Raw genomic sequence first — 27,251 nt, 5'->3', positions numbered from 1 at the left:
TATCCATTATATCTGCCTGTAAATATTGTATATATTCCTCTTCCCCAAGTAAAGTTCAAGTTCTGGTTAAGAACCTCGTGTCCTCTGAATTTATTGCTGTCCTGGTCCCAGAAGAGAAATGCCTGGAGACAGCCGCGATCGGATGGCTTGAAGTAAGTGAAGAGCACCACATACACAGCCACACTTCAGAGGGAGGACACGTATTGTCTGTAGGGTGCCATAGCGAGAGGGGGCTACAGCTCGCCCACGACTACCTCGCTGGGGCACCTTACATATACACTGCACAGTACCACTTCTCCTGTCCTGTGTGTATACACTGCACAGTACCACTTCTCCTGTCCTGTATATATACACTGCACGGTACCACTCCTCCTGTCCTGTATATACACTGCACAGCACCACTTCGCCTGTCCTGTGTATACACACTGCACAGTACCACTTCTCCTGTCCTGTATATATACACTGCACAGTACCACTCCTGTCCTGTATACACTGCACAGTACCACTCCTCCTGCATAGATACACTGCACAGTACCATTTCTCCTGTCCTGTATATATACACTGCACAGTACCACTTCTCCTGTCCTGTATATATACACTGCACAGTACTACTCCTCTCTTCCTGTCCTGTATATACACTGCACAATACCTCTCCTTCTGTCCTGTATATACAATGCACAGTACCACTCCTCCTGTCCTGTATATATACACTGCACAGTACTACTTCTCCTGTCCTGTATATATGCACTGCACAGTACCACTCCTGTCCCGTATATATACACTGAACAGTACCACTTCTCCAGTCCTATATATACACTGCACAGTACCACTCCTCCACTCCTCCTGTCCTGTATACACACACTGCACAATACCACTCCTCCTGTCCTGTATATACACTGCAAAGTACTGCTTCTCCTGTCCTGTATATATACACTGCACAGTACCACTTCTCCTGTCCTGTATATATACACTGCACAGTACCACTCCCCCTGTCCTGTATATATACACTGCACAGTACCACTTCTCCAGTCCTGTATATATACACTGCACAGTACCACTTCTCCTGTCCTGTATATATACACTGCACGGTACCACTCCTCCTGTCCTGTATATACACTGCACAGCACCACTTCTCCTGTCCTGTATATATACACTGCACAGTACCACTCCTCCTGTTCTGTAGATATACACTGCACAGTATCACTCCTCCTGTACTGTATATATATACTGCACAGTATCACTCCTCCTGTACTGTATATATACGCTGCACAGTACCATTTCTTGAGTATATATACACTGCACAGTACCACTTCTCCTGTCCTGTATATATGCACTGCACAGTACCACTCCTCCTGTCCTGCATATACACTGCACAGCACCACTTGTCCTGTCCTGTGTATACACACTGCACAGTACCACTTCTCCTGTCCTGCATATATACACTGCACAATACCACTTCTATCCTGTATATATATATACACTGCACAGTACCACTCCTCCTATCCTGTATACACTGCACAGTACCACTCCTGCTGTATAGATACACTGCACAGTACCATTTCTCCTGTCCTGTATATATACACTGCACAGTACCACTTCTCCTGTCCTGTATATACACTGCACAGTACTGCTTCTCCTGTCCAGTATATATACACTGCACAGTACCACTCCTCCCGTCCAGTATATACATTGCACAGTACCACTCCTCATGTCTTGTATATACACTGCACAGTACCACTTCTCCTGTCCTGTATATATACACTGCACAGTACCACTCCCCCCTGTCTTGTATATATACACTGCACAGTAACACTTCTCCAGTCCTGTTGTCAGAGAAGCGTCAATATTGGTTTAGTATTTTCAATATTACTATGACCAAATAAAAATAAATATTGGAAAACCTGTATAAATTGATTATCCTAGGTAATCCCCTCTCCTTTGGATAGGGGATAACTGTCCAATCGCTGGAGATCTGACTGTTGGGACTCCCATGATCCCGAGAATCGGAGCTCTGTAGAGCACCATGTAAATGCGGCTGTGGCCGATCATATGCACTGTGGCGCCATTCACATGAGGCTCTTAAAATAACTCCTTTTAGGAGAGTGAGGGGCACGACATAGTAAAGCAAAATTCACTGATCAGGGGTTTGAGTGTTAGGATACGTGCACACGATTAGTAATTGCTGCAGATTGCACGCAGAGCCCTTGCGCGTGCAATACGCAGAGGCCAGATGTTACTGCATAGTGGATGGGATTTGTAGAAATCCCATGCCCAATATCCGTCTCCGTGCTCCTGCGGATCACCCGCAGACACAGACATGTGGCGCGTCTTTCCAGACTGCAGCATGTCAATTTCTCTTGCGGAGATGCTGATCTCTGCAAGGGAAATTATATCAGTGCAATGTATTGAATGCGGTGAATCTGCATGGTTCAATGAACACATGCAGAATCACCTGTGTGCAGCGTTTTGGACGCAGCATAAAGTATACTGTGGTCAAAGCGCTGCCAATACCGACCGTGTGCACATACCATTATAGTATGTGGGCTGGTGGGGTTTGTGTGGCAGGGCTGCTTTTTTGACACTGTCCGGGCCTGATGCTGTTGGTGATTTATTCCAAATTCAAGTCACACTTACATAGCATGGCTACCACAACATTCTGCACCTACATGCCATCACATCTGGTTTGCACTTACTGGGATCATCATTTGTATTGTAACATCACAATGGCCCAAATCACACCTTCTTGCTATGTAAGGGCTATGTGACCAAGGACGAGAGGGATGGCATACTATCTCAGATCCATGTCCTCCACAATCATCCAACTTCAAATCAATTGAGATGGTTTGGAATGAGTTGGACTGCAGAGTGAAGGTCAACCAACCAACAAGTGCTCAACACTTTTGGGATCCCGTTTAAGACTGATGATAAGCAATTTCAAGTGACTATTTGATGAAGACGCTTGGTAGAAAGCCAAAGGTGTGTCTGTCATCAGAGTAAAAGGGGGGTATTTTGCAAAATGTATGGTTTAACTGATATTCTGGTCTGTTTCACATATGTTTCTTCACTCCTTGTTTCCATAATCGTCCCTTTGTGGTTTTGCCACCTTCAGTCTGAATCGCAGTGTGCACATTCCATTAAAAGCTAATTAAACCATTGGATGTACAAGTGTGTCCAAACTTTTGACCAATACTGTATATTCAGTAAAAATAGTGTGCGGTTTTCTAAATACATTGTATTTTCATCTGTATTAGTGTCTCATAATATTTCTTCTATGGCTAGAGTGTAGATCTACTTTCACAGTTCATTCTGAGTAGGGATTTGACAGTGAAGAGATTGATACTATTTGGTAATATTAGAAAATATGGAGCTATGAGGTTTTTGTAACAAGCAGGGGCTAGAGCAGCGGTCCTCAAACTACGGCCCGCGGGCCACATGCGGCCCGCGGAGGACTTTTATCCGGCCCGCCGGGCTATGGGTGGAGGAGAGGAGAGCGGTGTCAGAGCCCGCCCTTCTCCCCCGCTTGCTCAGGGCCCCGGCAGGTGGATACTTACCTCTCCCCGTGCCTCTGCAGATCCGCTATCTTCCTGCTCTGCGCTTCCTGTGACGTCTCAGGTCAGAGGGTGCGGTGACGTCTTTACACCGCGCCCTCCTGAGTGCCGTCACAGGCAGCGCAGAGCGGGACGACGCCGCCGCGACGCTGGAGTCCAGACCAGAGTAGAGCAGCCGCAGCAAGTGAGAAGTGAGGTGAGTATTGAATTATTATTATTTTTTTTAATGTATGGAGGCATAGGTCATTATATGGGGGGTGACATCCTGCAAGGGGTATAATATGGGGGGGTGACATCCTGCAAGGGGCATGATATGGGGGGTGACATCCAGCATGGGGCATTATATGGGGGGGTGACATGCTGCATGTGGCATTATATGGGGGGGTGATATGCTGCATGTGGCATTATATGGGGGGGTGACATACTGCATGGGGCATTATATGGGGGGGTGACATGCTGCATGGGGCATTATATGGGGGGGTGACATGCTGCATGGGGCATTATATGGGGGGTGACATCCTGGATGGGGCATTATATGGGGGGGAAAGGGACATCCTGCATGGGGCATTATATGGGGGGAAAGGGACATCCTGCATGGGGCATAATATGGGGGGGGGTGACAAGCTGCATGGGGCATAATATGGGGGGGTGACATAGAATCATAGAATCATAGAATCATAGAATGGTAGAGTTGGAAGGGACCTCCTGGGTCATCTGGTCCAACCCCCTGCTCAAAGCAGGATTCACTAAATCATCTCAGACAGATGTCTGTCCAGCCTCTGTTTGAAGACGTCCATTGAAGGGGAACTCACCACTTCTCGTGGCAGCCTGTTCCACTCATTAATCACCCTAACTGTCAAAAAGTTTTTTCTAATATCTAATCTGTGTCTCCTCCCATTTAGTTTCATCCCATTGCTTCTAGTCTTTCCTTGTGCAAATGAGAATAAGGATGATCCTTCTACAATGTGACAGCCCTTGACATATTTGTAGACAGCTATTAAGTCTCCTCTCAGTCTTCTTTTTTGCAAGCTAAACATTCCCAAATCCTGTAACCGTTCCTCATAGGACATGGTTTTCAGACCAGTCACCATTCTGGTCGCTCTTCTCTGAACTTGCTCCAGTTTGTCTATGTCTTTTTTAAAATGTGGTACCCAAAACTGTACACAGTATTCCAGATGAGGTCTGACCAAAGAGGAGTAAAGACCGATAATGACTTCATGTGATCTAGACTGTATGCTTCTGTTAATACATCCCAGAATTGTATTTGCCTTTTTTGCTGCTGCATCACACTGTTGACTCATGTTCAGTCTATGATCTATTAGTATACCTAAGTCTTTTTCACATGTACTGTTGCTTAGCTCTATTCCTCCCATTCTGTATATGCTTTTTACATTTTTATTGCCCAGATGTAGTACTTTGCATTTTTCCCTGTTAAAAACCATTCTGTTGGTTGCTGCCCACTGCTCCAGTTTATTTAGGTCTTTTTGAATCCTCTCTCTCTCTTCTCTAGTATTAGCTATCCCTCCTAGCTTTGTGTCATCAACAAATTTAATCAGTTTACCCTCAATTCCTTCATCTAAATCATTGATAAAGATGTTGAACAATACAGGTCCCAGGACGGAGCCCTGTGGTACCCCACTTGAGACATTCATCCAGCTGGATGTGAAGCCATTTACAACCACCCTTTGAGTCCGATCACTAAGCCAGTTATGAATCCACCTAACAGTTGCCTGGTCCATTGCATACTTGGTCATTTTTTCAATAAGGATGGTGTGAGATACTTTGTCAAATGCTTTGCTGAAATCAAGATATACTATATCTACAGCATTTCCCTGATCCACCCAGTCAGTGATTCTGTCATAGAAGGAAATTAAGTTAGTCTGACATGACTTGTTAGTTATAAACCCATGCTGACTCTGGTTAATCACTTCATTCTTATCCAGGTACTTACATACATGTTGTTTAATAATTTGTTCAAAGATCTTTCCTGGTATAGAAGTCAGACTCACCGGCCTATAGTTCCCTGGGTCCACCTTCTTCCCCTTTTTGAAGATAGGAACAACATTTGCTCTTCTCCAGTCTTCTGGGACTTCTCCTGTTCTCCAAGAATTTTCAAAGATTATGGAGAGTGGTTCTAAAATTTCTTCTACGATCTCCTTCAGTACTCTGGGGTGTAATTCATCTGGACCTGGAGACTTGAACTCATTTATGTTAGCTAAATATTCCCTCACAATCTTTCTGTTTACAGATAACTTGGATTCTTCTATTCCTTTAAAAGGACAGTGAACATCAGTTGATGTTACATTTTCTTTCTGAGAGAAAACAGATGCAAAATAGGAATTAAAAAGTTTGGCCTTCTCAACATCCTCTCTTACCATTTCTCCATTTTCATCCTGTAAAAATCCTATAGCATCTTTGACTTTTCTTTTACTTTTGACATACCCCCAAAATCCTTTTTTATTGCTTTTGACATCTCTTGCAAGCCTTAATTCATTGTCAGCTTTAGCTAACCTGATACATGCCCTGCAGGATCTGCAGACTGCATTATAATCTTCTTTAGATATGCCTCCCTCTTTCCATTTAATAAACATTTCTTTCTTTCTTTTTAGCATGTGTTTAAGTTCTGTGTTCATCCATCCTGGTTTCATTAAATGCATCCCATTCTTCCTACTTTTCGGGATTGTTAACGATTGTGCTTTGAGAATCTCATTTTTAAAAATTTCCCATCCTTCCTGGACATTTTTGTCCTTAAGGACATCCAGCCATTGGATCCCTCCTATTCTCTTTCTGAGTCTCTTAAAATCTGCCTTTCTAAAATCTAACCTTGAAGTTTGAGTCTTCACATGTCTTCCTCCTCTAGTTATCCAAAATTCTATAATAGCATGATCGCTGCCTCCTAGGGTCCCAGACACTTTTACCTCCTCAACCATTTCCTCCTTGTTTATAAGGATTAGATCCAAAGTAGCAGATCCCCTTGTTTTCTCCCCTACCTTTTGGAAGATAAAGTTGTCAGCAAGAGAGGATAAGAATTTGTTTGACCTGTTAGTTTTACTTGAGAGAGATTCCCAACAAATGTCTGGATAGTTGAAATCTCCCATGACCACTACGTCATATTTTTTTGAGAACTTGGTCATTTGATACATAAAGAGTTCATCCATATCTTCAGCTTGCCCAGGTGGCCTGTAGTAAATGCCTACAATGGTGTCCTTTCCGTTGTTCTCTCCTTGTATTCTTACCCAAACAGTTTCCACAGAACTCCCAGTCTCTGAAGCTTCAATCTCTGTGCAGATATACGCTTTTCTAACATACAATGCGACACCTCCTCCTCGTTTATCAAGTCTGTTTCTTGCAAATAAGTTGTATCCTTTTAGCCTTTTATTCCAATCATGTGTATCGTCCCACCAAGTTTCAGTGATTCCAATGACATCATATTTCTGCGTTAGTAGTTCTAATTCTCCTTGTTTGTTGCCCATGCTTTGTGCATTTGTATAAAAACATTTTAGTTTGTGATTGGTTTCTCTTCCTCCCATATTTTTATTATTTAAATTGTTTTGTCTTTGTTCTTCCTTTCCACTTCCAGTAGCAGAGATCTCAATAGTATTTGTCAGCTGTATGGCTTTTTCTGGCCTTTTGCTTCCCTTCCCACATTGTTCTAGTTTAAAGCTCTCCTGATGAGTGCAGCAAGGCGACTTCCAAATACATGTTTTCCAGTCTTCGTAAGGTGCACCCCATCTCTAGCAAGTAGTCCATCGTATAGGTAATTCATTCCGTGATCCAGAAATCCAAATCCTTGTTGACGGCACCATCGACGTAGCCAGTTGTTCACCTGTAGAATCTTATTCCACCTCATTGTTCCATGGCCATCCACTGGGAGGATGGATGAGAAGACCACCTGCGCTCACATGCTGCATGGGGCATTATATGGGGGGGTGACATGCTGCATGGGGCATTATATGGGGGGGTGACATGCTGCATGGGGCATTATATGGGGGGTGGCATCCAGCATGGGGCATTATAAGGGGGGAACAGCCTGCATGGGGCATTATAAGGGGTGGAGCATGGGGCATTATAAGGGGTGGAATAATACCAAAGAATTTGTGATTGCAATCATTTTCAGGAAGAAACGGAGTATTATCTGACAGAATTGCAGGGGTGCCAATACTTTTGGCCACCACTGTAGTCCTGTTCATCGTTATTGGCACCCATGAAGTTTAAGTACATAATGTTAAATATCTCCTGAAGAAAAAGAGTTTTTTTGTATAGAACACTTGTGTTAAATACAATAGAGCAAATGCTGAACAATAATTTAAAACAAAAAACAATGTTAGGGAAAAATAGAAAAACCTAAAGCTTGCTGTGTCACTGGTATTGGCACCCTGTACATTAATTTAGTATGGAAACACATTTTGACTCACCTGTGGTAAATCAAACAAAGAGATTTAAATGTGATTGTCAGAGCCCTTGTGACATGAACTAGCCAATGAATGATGACCACAGTGTTTCAAAAAGCCACATGATTGCTTTGTTACAATGGCGAAGATAAAGGAGCTGTCTGAGGACATCAGAACTGCTATTATTAGCAAACACAAGACTTCCAAAGGGTATAAGGCTATCTCCAAAGACCTTGGTATCCCAGTTTCAACAGTGCACAATGTTACTAATAAGTTTGCCAAGCATGGAACCGTCAAGAACCTCCCTGGACTTGGGGGAAAGAGGAAAATTGACAAGAGAAGTCTTCGAAGGTTGGTGCGAATGGTGGAAAAAACACCACGTCAAACATCAAAAGACCTGAAGGCCAACCTGGAACAGTCTGGGGTCATGGTTTCAACACGTACCATACGCCGCATACTAAACCAAGCAGAGCTTTATGGGAAAAGGCCAAGTCAGAAAACATTACTGAAGAAAATACATAAAAAGGAACGACTGATGTTTGCCAAAGAGTACCTTGACAAACTACAACCTTTCTGGGAAAATGTTCTGTGGACAGATGAAACAAAAATAGAGCTGTTTGGCAATGCAAAGCAACAGTTTGTTTACAGCTTATGAGGAAAAGTCTTAGTTACTTACTGGTAATGGGATTTTTCGGGAACCCATGACAGCACCATGACAGAGCAGTATCCCCCTACCAAGGACAGGAAACCTACAGGTTAAAAGGGCGGCACCTCTCTCTCGCCTCAGTTTGGTTTACAGAGCATGAGAGGACCGCCAAGGTTAGTATAACAACAATCCAAGTATAACCAATTTATTATGTAGTTTGTTTTTTTTTTTTACACCTTATAAGAGTGAACTTATAGCTAACAGGAGTGCTCCCACAAAGTGAATTGAGGGTACTGTCATGGGTTCCGAATAATCCCGTTACCGGTAAGTAACTAAGACTTTATTCGATCACCCATGACAGCACCACGAGAGAATAACAGAGAAGAAATTTCTAGAGAGGGACCACAGCCTGGAGCACCCTCCTACCAAAAGTGAGTTCAGTGGAAACACCCATGTCTAGTCTGTAGTGTTTATAAAAAGTGGAAGGTGAGGACCAGGTAGCGGTCTTACATATATCCTCAATGGGGACATCAGTCTTTTCTGCCCAGGAGGTCGCGATGGCCTGAGTAGAATGGGCTTTCAGACCTTCTGGTATCTCCTTGCCACTCAATGAATAAGCAAGAGAGATGGTATCTCTTATAAAAGGTTTTGATGCTTTACACCCCTTTACGCCCCTTCCTAATACCCTGGTGACATATGATGAGTGATCTATCTACCCTAGACTCTTTAGTGACTGAAAGATATTTTATAACACATCTCTTCATATCTAATGTGTGAAGCTTCTCTTCCTTCTCGTTCTTTGGAGAGGAACAGAAGTTAGGAAGAACTATCTCCTGAGTTCTGTGAAAATGAGAGTCTACTTTCGGAAGATAGGCCGGGTCTGGTTTAAGGATTATCCTATCCCCTAGAATTTTGGTAAATGAAGGGGCAATGGACAGAGCCTAAATGTCGCTAACTCTTCTGGCTGATGTTAAGGCGACTAACAGGGCTGTTTTCAGGGTAATCATTTTTAGGTACGCTGACTTCAAGGGCTCCAAAGGTATTTTAGTCAGTGCAGTCAAGACCAGGTTTAAGTCCCAAGCCATTAGTATTGTTTTTTCAATGGGTCTAGATATAAATTATGCTTTTGATGAAACGGGAGATCCAGTAATTAGCTGCTAAATCCTGGGAAAATAAGGCTCCCAGAGCTGAGACCTGGACCTTCAAGGTGCTGGTGGATAACTCCAACTCTAGTACCTTTTGTAGAAAATCTAATATTTTCCCTATGGGAGCCGCTTCTTCCACCCTACCTCCCGAAAAAGATAAGAACTTTCTCCAGGTCCTGGCATAAATACACGTAGTAAAGTAACCTGTTTTCTACTATATAGAAGGGTGTCTGTGAGGTTTAATGAGAAACCTCTGCTAATTAATAACGGCCTTTCAAGTTCCACGCCGTCAGATGTAGTCCTGGCGCTGGAGGATGAACAACCGGCCCTTGTGAAAGAAGATCCGGGATCTCTGGTAAGATCCAAGGATCGGTTACTGACATTGCTTTTAGGCAGGAGAACCAAGGTCTCTTGGGCCAGAAGGGAGCTATGAGGATGACCCGTGCTCTGTCTGTTCTGATTTTCCATATGACCACTGGAAGGAGTAATGAAGGAGGAATTGCATACGCCAGGCTGAACTTCCAGGGAACTAGAAGAGCGTGCACCATCAGGGGATTTTCCCTGGGGTTCAGGGAGCAGAATTCCGGTACCTTCCGATTCTGTTTGGTGGCAAACAGATCCACTACTGGAAGGCCCCACATCACAACTATCTGAGCGAAGATCTGTGGATTCAATACCCATTCTCCTTCCTTCCGAATGTTGCGGCTCAGGAAGTCTGCCTTGACGTTTTCTTTCCCTTTTAAATGTAAGGCTGTTTCCAACCACCATTTAAGGGATTGTATCGAGTGAGGGGATAAAGTTAGCGTAAGTTCAAGACACCCCCCAAAGGACTAACTCATTATACAACACAACCCACTGGAGGGCCCTAGAGTGGAATTGTGCCCACTTGACCGTGGGAAAACATGATGTTAAAGTGCCTAAAATAGATATCGCACTACAAAGAGTCATAGAGGGCTTATCTATGGCTTTCTTAACCAGATCCTGGATTAACTTGATCTATAAGGCTGGTAGACGTGATGACTGCTCCTCTGAATCTAGAATAATTCCCAGAAACTGCTGTGCTCTCATGGGGATTAATTTAGACTTTGGTAAGTTTAACAACCACCCCAGGCCTTCTAGGATGGACATAACCTCTGCTAGATGGACTTCACATTGATGGAAAGAATTACCCACTATAAGGAAATCGTCGAGGTAGGGGATAATAAGAATGTCTTTTTCCCTGACATGGGCCATGGCTTCTGCCACTACTTTAGTAAAAACTCACGGTGCGACGGCTAGACCGAAGGGAAGGGAAGTGCATTGAAAATGTTTAATTACACCTTCCACCTCCAAAGCCACCCTTACGTATTTTTGGTAATCCCTGTGAATGGGTACTTGATAGTACGCATCTTTAAGATCCAAAACAGCCATGTAACAACCGGGAAAAAGAAGTTTATTTGCTGATTTCAAAGATTCCATTTTGAACGTATGAACTTTCAGGTGTCTATTCAGGGACCTCAGATTAATTATAGTCCTGAAAGATACATCTGGCTTGGGAACTAAAGAGAGAGGGGAGTAGAACCCTCTACCTCTCTCTACCTCCTGGACCTCAACTAGTACAGATTTCCTAACTAGGTCATGGACCTCCGACTGGAGAGCCGACCGACGTACAGGGGAAGAGCCGGAGGGAGTAAGCAAAAACCTTCTGTGAGGGAGTGATTGGAACTCCAATTTTAGTCCCGATCTCACCAGGCCAAGGATCCAGCCACTTGCTGTAATACGTTCCCAGGCTGGGAGAAAGGAGGATAATCTTTGTCCCACCTGGGCTGGCCATCATTGTCCTGATTTTCATGCCTATTGGGAAGATGTGGCAAAAAGTAGACCTCTACCTTTCTGGTCACGGGCTTCATACTTGTCCTGTTCTTTAGTTGGTCTTCTTCGGACAAACATCTTTTTCCTGAAAGACCGCTTATAAGTAGGTAAGGATACAGCGGGAAACCCCTTTTTTGAGCTTTAGTTATAACCACATCCAGTTTCGGTGTCTTAGACCAAGAGGAGGATGGGCTATCTTCAAAGGGGTATCTTCTTTTAAATGAAGGTGGTAGAGAACCTTTCCTCTCAGGTTTCCTCCATTCTCTGTCGATTAGGCCCTGAATTTTATTATTCATAGGAAAACATTTTTTCTTCTTATGATCCAGGCCCCTAAACATTACATCCTCCACTGATCTCTCAGATCTAGGATCTACAATGCCCATGGTGGACTGGACGGCCTTGACCAATGCATCCACTTTACTTAAGGGAAAACACTGATGACTTGAATCACTATCCGAGGAGGATGAGTGAGAGGGGGTCATCCGATTCCTCAGTAACAATAGATAGGGAAGAATTCTCTGATATTGGGGAAGGTTCCCTTTTTTGTTTACTCTAAGTGTTCTTTTACAAGGGCCTTGCTAATTTCTTCTTTAATCAGATATCTTAACCCTGAAGAAAAACTGGGGGAGCCCTCCGCCAGTGTTTGGCCAATACAGGAGTCTTTTCATATGGGTATCAGGCAAAGGGATATTACATAAAACTCATTCCTTGTGCTTAGACTTGGAAATGCATTTCCAATAGCAAGAAGGAGGAAACAATTACCAAGTGAACATTCACAAAGATCCACTTACCCCTGCACGGTACCGGTTTTGCAGAAGAATCTCCTACTGATGGAGAGTCCCCCCCTCTGGGCTGCAGGATCTTTCTTTCTTTCTGAGCCTTTTTGGCTGGATCTTGAGGATCCATGCTTGTCCATGGAAAGGCTCCCACTAGTAAGTGAGCGATGCTCTACAGGCTCTTGGGGCTCCCCAGGTAGCGGCTAATCTTTCTTCAGGTAAACCTGCAGGGATTCCCATCAAGGACAGGAAACCAAACTGAGGTGAGAGAGAGGTGCCGCCCTTTTAACCTGTAGGTTTCCTGTCCTTGGTGGGTGGATCCTTCTCTCTCGTGGTGCTGTCATGGGTGATAGAATGAAGAACACCTTACCAACAGTTAAGCATGGTGGAGGATCCATAATGCTGTGGGGTTGCTTTGCTGCGTCTGGTACTTGAGGCCTTGATAGTATCACAGGTATCATGAAATCAGAGAATTATTAAGAGATTTTAGAGTGAAATGTCCCACTCAGTGTAAGAAAACTTGGTTTAAGTTGAAGATCATGGGTCCCCCAGCAAGACAATGACCCAAAGTACACATCCAAAAGTACACAGGAATGGTTCAAAAATAAAAAATGGACTGTTTTAAAATGGACAGCAATGAGTGCTGACCTCAATCCCATTGAAAATCTTTGGGGTGAGCTGAAATCTGCCATTGGAAAAAAAAAACCTGCAAACATTCAAGAGCTTGAACAAACTGCAAAGGAAGAGTGGGAGAAAATTCCAGCTGAGAAGTCCAAGAAGCTTATAGATGGCTACAAGAAATGTTTGAAGGCTGTCATCAATGCCAAAGGGTGGGCAACCAAGTATTAATTAGGGGTGCCTTTATTGCTGCACATGCTGTTTATTCTGCTTCTTCTTTGAAATTGGAACATGGAAGTTGAAAAATAATGTTTTATTGTTGTATTACTTTGAACCACTAATTAAAAAATTCTGACCATATAACTTTGGTACATTTCCATTTATTTCGGAAGATATTGTACACTCTATGAAAAAAATGAATGGGTACCAATAATGATGAGAAGCATTGTATGTCGACCCTTGGTATATATGTGGTCCATCCTGATGCATATGTCATACATCATTGTATATATTGTATATATGTCCCTCATCCTGGTATATATGTTCCCCATCATAGGTCCATCCTGGCATATATGTCCCTCATTTTGGTATATATGTTCCACATCTGGGCCCATCCGGTATGTATGTCCCTCATCCTGGTATACATGTCTTTTATCCTGGTCTATATGTCCCCCATCATGGGCCCATCCTGGTATAATATGTCCCTTTTTCTGGTATTTATGCCTCTCATCATGGGCCCATCCTGGTATACCTCCCCTTATTAGCACACATAAAAAAAAAAAACAATTCTACTCACAGGCAGTCCATGACGTCACTGCCATGTGCCCCCAGTCACAAGTGCGCCGAACGCAGGAGCAGGGTTGCCAGGAAATGAATATTCACTGCTCCTCCTGCCAACCTCTTGGCGCCAATGTCATGGATAGTAAATGCCTGTGAAGATTTTTACTATCACTGACCTCAGTGTCTAGAGATGGGCAGGATTATGGGTGTGGGGAGCAGTGAATTATTCTTTTTCTTTAATAGCAAACACATGTGATCGCCCCAGCCACTGGCTGCCTGCAGTGGCGAATTTTCTCCTGACTCCTGTGACCCCGCTCCACTGTCACCGCACCCACCGCTGACTCACCCCACAGGTATATTGAGACTATAAGACTCACCCCCATTTTCCCCCCAAATTTGGGAGAAAAAGTGTGCCTTATAGTCCAAAAAATACGGTAGATTACTCCAGAGAGGTACTTATTTTTTAATTTGTGAAATAACCCCTTTATATTATCATTTAAGTTGTGTTAGGAAACTTGCAGCAAAATGCCTGTGTCAGCCTCTAACTCCTCACTCCTTCTCCTCCCCCTCCTCCTTCATAAAATTTTATGATCAGAAACTATCATCTCTCATCTCAGTAATGTGAAAACCTCTTTTCACTGATAGAGATTTAAAGCGAATGATCAGTCTGGGGAAGAAGGAGAGGCGGGGTAAGAAGCTGATTTCTCTGATGTGATATATTACAAAATATCTTAACTTGAAATATCAATTTATGAAAAATATATGGAATTATGGCTACCCTTTAAGATACTATTTATAAGGGCCCCAAACTTAAGCCTCTCTTTAGATGTAATCATAACTGTTATTGACTCAAGCACTCCATGAGAGGAAAGAGATGAAATAATATTTCAATCCAAAATGTCCTTGAGTAAAATTCACAACAAAGCATTTTGAAATATTGCAAACACCATCATCATTATAGGAAAGAACTTCTGGCAATTACAGTTCAAATGTATTTTTATTGATGTCATACAGCTACGTGTTGAATGCTGGAAGTTGAACTTTGGCTAGTTAAAGGTGTAGCAGTTTGCTACTAGTCTCATTTATTGAATATAAGTTCGATTTCTGTTCTCTTTACTAATCTTGGGTAAAAATATTCTGAAGTATGTTCCAAACTTATGTGTCCTTTTCATTAAAGCGTTCTGATGCCCTAAGAAACAATGATACATTATTTAGTACTCTATTGAAAAAGGCAACAAGTGTAACTATAGCTACCGAGAATGTCACCGATCTTTTCTTCAAAGATCAACCTCACTTTTATTAAAATGTAGGCTATCATGTAGTCATTTGCACATAGCTAAAAGCAATAGTTCATTCCACTTTACTTTGTTAAATAGAGTAACATTTTTCCTATACAGAAGATATAAAGAATGAGTGAATATATTTGATTTGGACATATACATTTCCTGTGAAATCTATAGACATACATAGGACATACATACAGTAAATGGGAATTTTTTTTTTCAAGTTGGAAATCATATGTAACATGGAAATTATTGTTTTGTAACAAAACAAACCAATAGTTTCACCATCATATTGATATTCTTAGCAATTCTTATTTACAATTTAAAGATTTATAAAATGAGAATATCTGTTATGTTATTTATCCAAATAATATACAAATATGCGGAATTGCCAAATGAAGTAAACATTTTGCTTTCTTAACCTTCAGTTAGTCGTGCCAAAATACTTACACTATTAGTAGCACGCACCTCGCTGTTGCACGTGTAGTCAACGGCGCGTTTTGCGATGCACTGAGGAGGGAGAGGCACCCGAGCTAGGAAGCCACCGAAGCGGAAGGTTAACCACCTTCCATAATTGCAGCAATATGACAAAAACAATCTTGCTTGGGGTCCAATGAACCCAATGAGACTAGTTAAACTTTAAAGGGGTCAACCGGCAAAAAGCATTTATCACCTATCTTATCCATTGAAGGGGTCCAACCACTAGACTAATTAGGAGAACTGGGATCCCTGAGTTTCTTTGTGTGAATGGGATGGTAGTCTGCATGTGTGACCTTCTCTCTATTCACTTCTATTGGACTGACTAAAACAGCATTCGGCTCTACCTCAATGAGATCTATGGAAGGGAATGGAATGGTATTCACAAATATACACTACTATTCGATTCCCACAGGGAGCTTGGAGACCTTCGTTTTGGTCGTCGTGGGGGTCCAATTGGTCTGAGTCCAAGTGATCATGCAAACATTTATTATCTATCCTGTGGATAGCTGATAAATGTTTTTTATTAGATAATTCCTTTAACATCAGTAACTGTTGTTGAAATTCCTATGAAGCTAAAAGGTTGACTTCCAAAAGTTGGTTCATCTCTAAAAATGTTGGAAATCCTGGACTGATGTGGTACATATCAACCATGAGGGTTCTTTTTTATATATACTGTATATATTAATTTCACCTTGGATTTGTCTTACCATTTTCAGCAAAGACCAGAGCAGCAGAGTTTTTATTTGACCTATAGAGTAAAGAAAATATATATTTCATTGCATTATAACAATCATTCGTGCAAATACTGTAAAATTAAAGCAGGAAGAACCTTAAACAATATTTCCTCATTTTTATTTGATAATGGACATTAATATTAAATATACAAAAAGAGCATTTTTGCTACCTACAACCACCCCATGTAAACTATATGTATAGATATGAAACTTCAGCGCAATGATGCATCCTTTGCTGTTCATACATGTTTATGAACTACGCAGCAAGACCATTGGAGAATTTTTAATAGCTATACACCAGGACACTGGCATTAAGAATTGAAAATTATGGCGCTCACTATATTTCCACAATATTCTGCATCTTTTCCCTACTTTTCTCCACTCTCTCCCACTTATTGAAAGTTGTCACATTTGTGGTCCACACCTTGATCATCATGTTATTTCTTACTTATAATTTATTCAAGCCCCAACAAAAATTGAAGGAAACCTGACAGCAGATACATACAGCCCGAGCTACTGACAGCGTATATCAGACACTGGCTGTATAATTCCAGCCATATATGTTTGAAACTATAGACTTTCACAAAAAAAAAAGCCACCGGAGACCAAGTTATATGGATGACTAGTCAAAAAGGCCTGTCCTTGGCGGCTTCTCCCAACCCACTCCAGTTGAGTGACAGGTCTCTTCTTGCATGCATGCATGTATAAGGACAGACTTGTCAGTCATTGGTAGGGAATGAAGAGAAGCCAATGGAGAGCCACCTTTCCCATGAGTCACTCGTGCGGCTTGATGCCCAGCAGCAGACTTTCAAAGTAATATGCTGCAGCATTTCAGAGTCAAACATACATGGCTGAAATCATACAGCAAGTGCCTGATACATTCTGCCTGTGGACCAGGGAGCATACAGTGCCTACAAGTAGTATTCAACCCCCTGCAGATTTAGCTGGTTGACACATGCGGAATTAACTTGGCATTGTGACATTTGTACTGTAGATCAGCCTGGAAGTGGGAAATGCACTGCAGCAAATTTTGTTTTTGTTTTTTTGTTTTTTAAAAACGTTAAAAGTTAATTCAGAGTGTCATTTATTATTCAACCCCTCAAACCACAAGAATTCTGCTTGGTCCCCCTAAAGTATTAAGAAGTAGTTCAGGCACCAAGAATAATGAGCTTCACATGTGTGGATTAAAGATCTCTTTTGCCAGCCTTTTCTGACTATTTAAGACCCTCCCCAAACTTGTGAACAGCACTCAGACATGGTCAACATGGGAAAGACAAAGGAGCATTCCAAGGCCATCAGAGACAAGATCGTGGAGGGTCACAAGGCTGGCAAGGGGTACAAAACCCTTTCCAAGGAGTTGGGCCTACCTGTCTCCACTGTTGGGAGCATCATCCGTAAGTGGAAGGCTTATGGAACTACTGTTAGCCTTCCACGGCCTGGACAGCCTTTGAAAGTGTCCTCCCGTGCCGAGGCCAGGCTTGTCCGAAGAGTCAAGGCTAACCCAAGGACAACAAGGAAGGAGCTCCGGGAAGATCTCATGGCAGTGGGGACATTGGTTTCAGTCAATACCATAAGTAACGTACTCCACCGCAATGGTCTCCGTTCCAGACGAGCCTGTATGGTACCTTTACTTTCAAAGCGTCATGTCAAGGCTCGTCTACAGTTTGCTCATGATCACTTGGAGGACTCTGAGACAGACTGGTTCAAGGTTCTATGGTCTGATGAGACCAAGATCGAGATCTTTGATGACAACCACACACGTGGCGTTTGGAGACTGGATGGCACTGCATACGACCCCAAGAATACCATCCCTACAGTCAAGCATGGTGGTGGCAGCATCATGCTGTGGGGCTGTTTCTCAGCCAAGGGCCTGGCCATCTGGTCCGCATCCATGGGAAGATGGATAGCACGGCCTACCTGGAGATTTTGGCCAAGAACCTCCGCTCCTCCATCAAGGATCTTAAGATGGGTCGTAATTTCATCTTCCAACAAGACAACGACCCAAAGCACACAGCCAAGAAAACCAAGGCCTGGTTCAATAGGGAAAAAGTCAAGGTGTTGGAGTGGCCTAGTCAGTCTCCTGACCTTAACCCAATTGAAAACTTGTGGAAGGAGCTCAAGAATAAAGTCCACATGAGACACCCAAAGAACCTAGATAACTTGGAGAAGATCTGCATGGAGGAGTGGGCCACGATAACTCCACAGACCTGTGCCGGCCTGATCAGGTCTTATAAAAGACGATTATTAGCTGTAATTGCAAACAAGGGTTATTCCACAAAATATTAAACATAGGGGTTGTATAATAATTGACCCACACTTTTATGTTTAAAATTTAATAAAATTCAACTGAGCAACATAACTTTTTGGTTTGTAAGATTTATGCTTCTGTTCATAAAACCTACTCTCTTTTGCAGTTTGAAGGCTCTAACTTATTTGCATCTTATCAAACAAGCTAAATCTGCAGGGGGTTGAGTACTACTTGTAGGCACTGTATATCCACTGTCAGGTTCCTTTTAAACTAAAATGATAATTCTAATATTTACTGTACCTAGGAATAGATTGTAGTGTTATTATAATCAGGTTTGGTTTATTGTCATCTATTTCCAAGGAGGATACATTTAAATTGTCTACAATGGCTGTGTTCCAGTCATCTTGCTGTTGTAGGTAACTTGGTAAGTTATTTACTGTCTTCTTCTCTACAGAGGGCAGAATTAAGGAGGCTGGTGATGAATCCAAAATGTCCTGTAGAAGATGCAAAGGGTGTTTTACAGCTCCAGCAAATATATGATTACTCTATTGCAACTCCACGTATCAGCAGTGAAAGATGTATGTAGCACATGATAAACAGCAAAGTATCATTCCATGGAACAAGAACTGTGTCTAGCAAATAATTTTATATAAAGGTCAACTGTCAGGCAGAGAAGCAGTAAAGTGCAAGTGGCATAAATTATGCATGGCACATAAACATACAGGTGACAGAAAAGACTCCACTGCTCACAATATAATTGTAAGCAGATTGGAATTCATTACATAATCTCATGTTCTAGATAATCAGGCAAAGCATGCAGAATTTAACCACAAATTAACCTCTTCAGAACCAGGCAATTCATCATTTTTGCTCTTTTGTTTTGAAACCATCCTCTTTCAAGAGCCATTGTCACGCAATCCCTGCATGTATCATTCAAAGAAAGAAATTTTCCGAATATAATATAAAATCTTTGCGAGACCAAGAATATGTGTTCCTTTTCTCAACAAAAAAGGTAAAAATGATGGCAAGAATAGTCCATATTCTGCATACAAGGAAGAGCAAACCTCTAACCAATAAGACATCTTCTCTAGGTTATAGCTTGATTGACAAGGATCATAGGTAGAACATAGAGCTTTATGTTTACTAGTTTATATAAAATATCATCATATGTATCCTAAAAACTCATCTCTTCAGGAAAGCCTACAGCCTGCAATAATCCCGATGCCAACTAACTACCAAAGAAACTACTGATTCCTTTCCCAGTACCCTGTAGATTGTAAGCCAGTGAAGTCAGAGTCCTCTCCTCTCTGTACCAGTCTGTCCCAGTTTGTTTAAGGTATTTTATATACAGACATGGACAAATTTGTTGGTACCCTTCTGTTAAATAAGCAAAACCCTCAATTGTCACTGAAATAACTTAAAACTGACAACATTTTGAGGCAATCACTGCAAAGAAACTACAGTATTTCTGTAGCCCTCACCTGTCCACAGGTATTTTGGCCCACTTTTCATGAGTAAACTGCTCTAGCTGTCTCAGATTTGAAGGGTGACTTCTCCAGACTGCATGTTTCAGCTACTTCCATGCTTTGCTCTTAGCCATTTTTAGATGTTTTAGCTGTGTGTTTTGGGTCATTATCCTGTTGGAGGAGTCATGACCTGCGATTCAGACCAATCTTTCCAACACTGGACAGGATATGTGGCTCCAAAATGATTTTATAGCCTTGATATTTCATTGTAACCTGCACAGATTCAAAACACCCCATGCCAGATGCAGCAAAACAGCTCCAAACTTAACCGAGCGTCCTCCATGTTTGACATTAGGTATAATGTTCTCTTTTTTTGTGTGCTTTTTTTTATGTGACTGTGAACATAGAGCTGATGTGACTTGCCAAAAAGCTCCAGTTTTGTCTTATCTGTCCAAAGGACATTCTCCCAGAAAGTTTGCGGTTTGCCATTATGCATTTTGACCAATTCCAGTCTCTCTTTTTTATGATTTACAGTCATCCGTGGCTTTCTGCTCGGTCGCCTTACATTAAGTCCACTTTGGCCAACACAACAACAGATGGTGCAGTCTGAAACTGATGTATCTTGATCTTGGAGTTCACCTCTAACCTCTTTGGAAATTGTTTTGGGCTCTTTGGTTAGGTCTCTTCAATTTGTCATCAGTTTTCCTCTTGTGGCCACGTTCAGGCAGGTCAGCTACAGTCCCATACAACTTAAACTTCTGAATAATATGTGCAACTGTAATAACAGGAACATTAAGCTGTTTTGAGATGGTCATACAGCCTTTACCATAAAAATGTTTGTCTAGATATCATTTTCTTTCTAATCTCCTGTGACAACTCCCGTCTTAGCTTTCTTTGGTCCATGTTCAGTGTGGTTCACACCATGATACAAAACAGTACATTGACTACTTTTCATATCTTTAAATAAGCAGACTGACTGATTACTTGAACACTTGATGGTGTTTGTTAACACCCGTGACGCTAATTTCAGGGCACATCTTAGTTTCACATGTCCCTATGGTCAAATTATTTTCAATATTTTCTAGGGTTACCATCATTTTTGTCAAGGCCATTTTCATTAAAAAAGATTCTGTTGAACCACAATTCAAAGGCATTGTCTGATTTTTATTACATAATATTCAGTAAATTTAAATTGAAAATTAATATTGTCAGTTTCAAGCTATTTCAGTTACCATTGAGGGTTTTTCTTAGTTTAACAGACGGATATCAAAATTTTGTCCACGTCTGTATGTAAAAATAAGTACTACTAATAATAATTGTATTGATTTTAATTACATGTATGACGAGATGTCTCTGACCTCTTGCAATATTACACACACCAAACCTCTACAATTTGATAATGCAGGTAGGTGACTGGAAATCCTATGGCCACTCTTTTCATAATCCAAACTTGCAAAGCAAACTGGTACAGATAAAATAATTGCTGTAATACTCACAGAGACACATGGATACTTACCTGAACATCATTCATTGGGTTTTCGCTCCCATACGCTGTGCTATAGTAAGTGAAATCATCAATGCTCAGCTGAAAATTGAAAGAAAAATTGGAGAAAATATTGAGACTAAGAAAACATCAAACCATTGCATACAAAGCAAACAAACACATGATCTCTGTAGTTAAAAGAATACTCCAAGGAAAACTGATACATTGCGTAGGACTTTATAGGGCAGATCACTGGCCCCTCAATCCTGCACCAGGCATAATAAAATGTAAGTGCTTGGCCTGAACTGTTACTTTATTAAGTAAATGTAAGAAAACTGTCACTCAGCAAATTAATGTAATTTATTAGACATTACAGGGGTGATAATAATTCCATAAGTACTATACACAGCCCGTACAAGATCAAATAACATTATCCAAATATTAAAGGACCCATCATTTTGGTTCACGCTATGTATGATGGTAGCACTACCTACACAGGAAATATACACTTCATCCATTAACGGGCCTGCTATCATACAGTTTGTCCTCATTCCAGATATGAAAAGACCTGTCTAGACAGAAATGTTGTTTTGTTTTAGTATCTGGATAGTAAAGGGTTTTCCATGCTAAACATAAATTTCTGCAGTCACTCATGTCAAATCCTTAGGCTATGTTCACATGCTGCTTTTTTTCAGCATTTTTATGCAAATTTTTACCTGTGTTTTACAGTACCAGCAAAGTCTATGAGATTTTAGAAATCTCATGCACACTCCTTGTTTTTTTTGTCCTCGGTATTTTGTGCAAAACCTTGGCTTTTGTAAAATGCAGCATGTCACTTCTTTTATCGTTTTTCACCTTTCGAAAGAAATGGGAAAAAATGCTGAAAAACTGCAGGTATCAGGTTTTGCTGCAATTTTGGTGCCAAAACCTGAGGAATTTGAATTAGGTTATTTTTTGGGCACTAAACTTTATCAGCATGCACAAGAGACAACTGAACACTGACAAAACCGCAGTAACTACCGCACCAAAAACGCAGCAAAGTCTCAGGAAAACCTGCTTTTTTGAGGCAGTAACTTCAGTGCCAAGAGAGCAGGTTTTGCTGCAGAAAAAAAAAGCAGCAAGAACACAACGTGTGAACATAACCTTACAGCGTGCATCTTGCACGCTGTCTGGATTTACCTCTGCTTCCAGTTCGAGCATGCTGTGATGTGACAGCAAGTGTGCAATTTGCATATTTGCAATCAAGTGATGACTGCCAATTTTCCCTACTTCTCGCAATGCTCTTTTAAGAGAAGCTGATAACAAGCTAGCCCCTACATGACTCCAATTATGCAAATCGCATATTTGCAGTTTTGTGTCTACCTGCTTGAGCTGAAATTGTAACATCTGTGCTGGCTTCTGTCCCTTTTGTTCTTGCTTTAGCCATTAGTCGGTGCCGCACCTTTGTTGCTTGTGATGCGTGACAGCATCAGTCCTGTTTATTTCCTGGGACTTGTTGTGCCGCTAGATCAGAGAGCTGTGGGGTTAATTGTCTGTTTTTTTGATTACTTCTTTCTGAGAGCCTTGGGCAGGGCCGCCTGCTTATTAAACCCCTGGGTCTCTGACTTTCACTTCCAGTCAATTCGTTTTGCTACTTGACTTGTGCGCTAGTCCCTGATTCTGTTTTCTTGATTCCTCCTGTTTTCTGATTTCAGCGTAAATTTTAACCATTGTCTTACAATTCTGTTCCTGACATGGTCTCCAGGATCTAACCCGGCTACCTGACTATCCTTCCTGCCATCTTGTACCACCAAACAGCACCTGACTCTGTGGTCCTTGCTAAGGGACCCCTGTGTAAGTCCAGATCCCTGTACAGGGGTTAAGGGTAAAGGCCAGGGCAACCCCTGGACTCTGTAAAAAAGAATTGTTTGTGCCACATCTGTTTGTGAAAGCCATTTTGGAGCTGCAAGGTGACTATGAACAGTGCTCGTGTGACAGTAATACTGGGGAATCCTGGCAGTGAGCACATTGCACACTGTTAGGATTCAGCAATCTGCAGACACATCTACAGTGACAGCAGAAATTTATGTTAGTCCTGACAATCCTTTAAATTATTAGATCTCATATGGCCTTCCCATATACCGGTACTTTCTAATTAATGCATCCTCATTACATCAGTTTGCTGAGTGGCACAGTTTTCTTACAATTATACTGTAAAGGTTGAAGAATCCTTCCACAAACTACCAACACAACAAACGGAGTATTTCCACATTTAGGCTGCGTGCCCACTATGCGTTTTTCAAGCATTTTTGCCGCGGAATTTCCGCAGTGAAAAAGCTTAAAAAACTCTTGGTAATATGTGCCCCATGATCCCCAATGATAATCCGCATGTGCTATGCACATGCTGCGGAAATTTCCGCTGCGGATTATTATTGCGGAAAAATACGCAGCATGTCCATTAATTTTGCGGACATGCAGCGTAATTGCCGCCATTGACTTGCATTGAAACGCATATTATCCGTGTCAGCACATTTGCGGAAACGGATATTATGCGATTCTATGTGTGAATGGTACCCGGGTCTGGAGAAGAGGAGACTCTCCTCCAGACTCGAGTACCATAGAACCTGTTAAAAAAATAATTTTAAATAAAAAATAAAGATTATACTCACCTTCCGATGGCCCCCAGTATTTTCTCCGCTCCGACTGGTCTGTTGTATGGTTCGCGGTGGTGTGAAAGGACCTGCCATGAAGTCATTTAGTCATGTGACAGGTCACACGACCGCCGACGTCAGCGGTCGCGTGACCTGTCACATGACTCAATGACGTCATCGCTCGCTGGTCCTTTCACACCACTCCGACCCATACAACAGACCAGATGGAGCAGAGAAAATACTGGGGGCCATCGGAAGGTGAGTATAATCTTTATTTTTTATTTTTAACCAATTTTATTCTTTTTTTTTTAGCTATTACTTGGTCACACTATATAAATCCATGCCGGTTGCATGGATTTATATAGTGTGACCAAGTTGACAAGCACTTTCCAAGTGATGCTAAAATCGCTTGGAAAAGCGCTTGATAACCCGCATGCGGAAATGCATGCAAAAACGCTTGACAAACGCTTCTACCTGGTGGAAAAAACTCATGTAAAATCCGCATGCGTTTTTCCTGCCAGGGAGATGCGGAAAAAATATGCAGCATTTCTGCGTCGTGGGCACTTAGCCTGACTGTTTCTTTATTGAAGTTACTTACAGTGTCTTGGAGAAACATGACAAGGAACCTCGCTTTTCTATCATCTTGTTGCAATAACTGATAAAATTCCTGGCTTGAAGTTATATGGCCGGCATTTATGGTCGGTGTTGTTCCCCATGTAGAGCTGAAACCAGAAAATTCTTTGTGTCAAATATTAACGCTATTGAATAAATAACTTTTGAAATGACCTGTAATATTTTACGTCCATAAAATTCATATATTTGTTTTCTGTGCACAGGTATGTACTCTGACATCTGTCTTATTCACACGTCAGTATCTTGGTCACTATTCTGTATCACTTGGTATTTGTGTTGGGTCACGTTGGCACATTCATTATTTGTCCAGTTTATTACATCGGCATTTGTAAGCCAAAATCAGGTGAAAAATACAGAAGTGGTGATGTATTTCTATTATACTTTTCCTCTGATTGTTTCACTGATGATCTTGGCTTATAAATACTGAGGTAAAATACTGACCAAATACTGAACATGTGAATGTGGCCTTAGTATACATCAGTATTTGTAGGCCAAAATCAGGAGTGGAACAAACAGTAACCAACTATACTTAAAAGAGCCACACCTGTTCTGTGTTTTGAAGCCATTCCTGGTTTTGGCTTACAAATACTGAGGTAAAAAACTCACCAAATACCCAATGTGGCCTAAATACTGATGAAACACCTACCAAAAATACTAAAGTGTGCTGTTTTTAAGTATTTGGTCAAATGTACATTAATTTACAACCTTTCCTGATTTCATTCTTCCTAAAGCTAGATTTACACATACATCAGACCCTCTGTTAGGCTAGGTTAATTTCAGTCATTTTTACCAGAAGAGAAAGTGCGGCATGCTGGATTAGACACCCCAAAGGAAACCATACGGAGCTTATTATAGTCAACAGAGTCTGTCTGGCACCACTTGTGTTCCTCATAGGAAGCTACCATTTCTTGCAGGAGTTCAAGCCGAAACTACTCATGCACTATAGAAATAGTTGTAGTTCGGCAGCCAGGAGCAGATACAGACAGAAGAGGAACCCTGAGCAAGAACAATACAGGGACCCTTTACAGTCCAACAGATCATCATAATGCACAATTCCACCTGATTTTGAGGTAGATGTGGACCCCCTTACCTCTGGGGGCTCAGTGTGGTTGCACTACTGGTATGTCCATCTCTGTCAGCAGCATAATAAATACAGCATCACGATCCCTCAGACAATGTATTTTCCAGTGGGCACTATCTGAATGTGCTAGCTCATACAAGTGTTATTACAATGGCCTTTATTGCAGAAATAATAGTTTCTTGTCACAGCAAATTAAAAATTGGCATTTGTACAACATTTCTTTACATCTCTATGGTTTACCACGACCTTTACTGTGCAGCTGGGAATAAATAGTAAGGTTAATAAGACAGAGGCATTCTCTAATGAATTCTTACATTAACATACGGTTCCTCACTTAGCCGGCACAGTATTAGCAGTAATTATATTAAAAAAATTTCTTCTTAACTCTGTATATTCCTTCAAGTCTTCCAGCTATAATTATTCAGTAAAAGGACCACCCTGGGAGCTTTGTAAGGTAAGTATGGCTTGGCTTATTCACTGTGTAGTGTTAATTGCTGGTAACTATATGGAAAATCATGGGATTTTAGGGCAAGAAAAAAAATAAGAAACTACCAAAGTCATTTACATGTGTTAATTTAATTATCTGCAATGTTTTTATCTATCCATAATTCTCAGATAGGTGAGGGCTCCAATCACTGGGGACCCCTCCAATCCAGAGAACAAGCCTCTTATCTCCCCTGTCAGAATGGAGCGGTGGTCCTGCATGAGGTGACCTATTGCCATAGACAGGGCCATCTATCATAATGACCCTTAGGCCTCATTCAGATGTCTGTATTCCACGTGCAGTGGGGAAAATAAGTATTTGATACACTGCCAGTTTTGCAAGTTTTCCCACCTACAAAGAATGGAGAGGTCTGTAATTTATATCTTAGGTACACTTCAACTGTGAGAGACAGAATATAAAAAAATCCAGAAAATCACATTGTATGATTTTTACATAACTAATTTGCATTTTATTGCAAAAAATAAGTATTTGATACAATAGAAAAACAGAACTTAAATATTTGGTACAGAAATCTTTGTTTCCAATTACAGAGGTTAAACGTTTCCTCTAGTTCTTGACCAAGTTTGCACACACTGCAGCAGGGATTTTGGCCCACTCCTCCATACAGATCTTCACCAGATTTTTCAGGTTTCAGGGATGTCGCTGGGCACGGAGTTTCAGCTCCCTCCAAAGTTTTTCTATTGGGTTCAAGTCTGGAGACTGGCTAGGCCATTCCAGGACCTTGAAATGCTTCTTAGTTGCCCTGGCTAAGTGTTTCAGGTCACTGTCATTCTGGAAGACCCAGCCACGATGCATCTTCAAAGCTCTTACTGAGGGAAGGAGGTTGTTGGCCAAAACCTTGCAATATATGACCCCAGCCATCCTCCCATCAATACGGAGCAGTTGTCATTTCCCCTTTGCAGAAAAGCACCCCCAAAGTATGATATTTCTCCCACTTTGCTTCATGGTTGCAA

General features: G+C 41.6%; 1 protein-coding gene across 1 annotated transcript in view; it reads right to left on the bottom strand.

Annotated features, from left to right (window-relative positions):
- Positions 1–27,251, bottom strand: part of LOC141165936 (V-type proton ATPase subunit S1-like) — a 150,807-nt gene that overhangs the window by 61,543 nt on the left and 62,013 nt on the right. Inside the window, exons 2-5 of the mRNA XM_073652041.1 lie at positions 24,678–24,801; positions 21,483–21,551; positions 18,801–18,994; positions 16,226–16,266 (exon numbers count right to left, since the gene is read on the bottom strand). Coding sequence (XP_073508142.1) covers positions 16,226–16,266; positions 18,801–18,994; positions 21,483–21,551; positions 24,678–24,801 — 428 coding nt within the window. The remainder of the gene's footprint in view (positions 1–16,225; positions 16,267–18,800; positions 18,995–21,482; positions 21,552–24,677; positions 24,802–27,251) is intronic.

This window comes from Phyllobates terribilis, unplaced genomic scaffold (assembly GCF_046119375.1).
Source record: "Phyllobates terribilis strain yellow unplaced genomic scaffold, ASM4611937v1 Scaffold_11__3_contigs__length_659146591, whole genome shotgun sequence".
NCBI classification, from domain to species: domain Eukaryota; kingdom Metazoa; phylum Chordata; class Amphibia; order Anura; family Dendrobatidae; genus Phyllobates; species Phyllobates terribilis.
This window is presented reverse-complemented; position numbering and strand designations above follow the sequence as displayed.